Consider the following 1,333-nt stretch of genomic DNA (forward strand, 5'->3'; position numbering starts at 1 on the left):
ACGAGGTAAAAATCTCGTTCACAGTTTCTCACTGTAAATTGCCTGTACAAAAGAAACGCAGAAGAGAGCGGTAGAAACGTACAGGTACCGGAGGATTCGTCTGGTAGGAACATCATCCACGAAAATCTTTCACCCTCGGCCGCTCTTTGTCCGCTCGATCTCCTTTTCCCAAGAATTCTTCTTCTCCCGCGATCCAAGTTCTCCTCTTCTCGCGGAAGATCGCGCCACTTTCTCTTCGCGCTCTCCTCCTCTCTTCGGAATCGAGTCACGTCGAGGTTTCTCGAGCATGGTTTCACGCGCAAAAATCGATCGATCGTCATCGTCCTCGTCGTCGTCGTCGTCGTCGTTGTTATTGTTATTGTTGTTGTTATTGGTGTTGGTGTTGTTGTTATTGTTGTTTGTTGTTGTTGTTGTTACCCGTAAATGATTCGATAAGGGGGATTATTTTGATCCGATCCTGTCGTTGTTGCCAGCTACGCGTATTGTCGGTTCCTCTGTGTGCTCTACCATGCCGAAGACGATTGATCCGGGCAGGATCGTACAACCCCCTCGTAGATAGTCGCGGACGCGGTAACGGGTGCAGAGGTGCGCCTTATTTCGATCGGTTTCGAGCCGGGAATCGGTGGCCGGCCCAAAACCCCTTGGTTGTTTCACGACAAATTTCTCTGATCCTCCGTTGTGTCCTCAGCCTTCTTCAACGACCTTTTCAGCTTGTCCACCAAACGGTTGTGAAACTTGTTCAGGGAGTTGGAGCTGCCGGTTTTCGGTGGGGACGAGCCGGTACTCTTGCTCGGGCTTTGCAACGAGTTCTGGGACGCCCTCGAGGACGTCCTCGAGAAATGGCGGGACGTGAGAGGGACCGAACGATGAGCGGGCGATGTCAAGAAGTCCGATCCCGGTGAGGTAGACAACGACGGACCCTCCGATTTTGAACATTCTGACACCTGCCAACAGAAAATATATCGTTCCTCCGTTTAACATTCGAGTTACTTTATATTACAATCGTTGACCCTCGCGATATCAACCTCTCTTCCCCTCCCTCCTTCTCTCTCTCTCTTTTTCTCTTTTTTTTTTATGTAGATTGAATGAAAATGAACAGCGATTTATAAAAATTTATCAACTCGTGAATTCTATGATATATATATTTTCTCCTCGTTTCTTTCCGAACAGTCATTATTTACAAAAGGAATTACATATATTTTATTTACACTATCTACAATTTGCGGATATTTGTAGGTATATTTTTGGTATTGCGAGGATGGAACGATCAATAATCGTGATGATTAATTAAGTCGCTCAAATAGCGATAGAATTGTTTCTTTTTTTTTTTTTT

At 45.8% G+C, this 1,333-nt stretch overlaps 1 protein-coding gene across 1 annotated transcript in view; it reads right to left on the minus strand.

Annotated features, from left to right (window-relative positions):
• Positions 1-384: 384 nt before the first annotated feature.
• LOC102680131 overlaps positions 385-1,333 on the minus strand; it is a 4,698-nt gene continuing 3,749 nt past the window's right edge. The window contains exon 2 of the mRNA XM_006617740.2: positions 385-944. Within this exon, the coding sequence (XP_006617803.1) occupies positions 651-944 (294 nt within the window). The 3' untranslated portion in view covers positions 385-650. The remainder of the gene's footprint in view (positions 945-1,333) is intronic.

Source organism: Apis dorsata, unplaced genomic scaffold, assembly GCF_000469605.1.
Source record: "Apis dorsata unplaced genomic scaffold, Apis dorsata 1.3 scaffold_326, whole genome shotgun sequence".
NCBI classification, from domain to species: domain Eukaryota; kingdom Metazoa; phylum Arthropoda; class Insecta; order Hymenoptera; family Apidae; genus Apis; species Apis dorsata.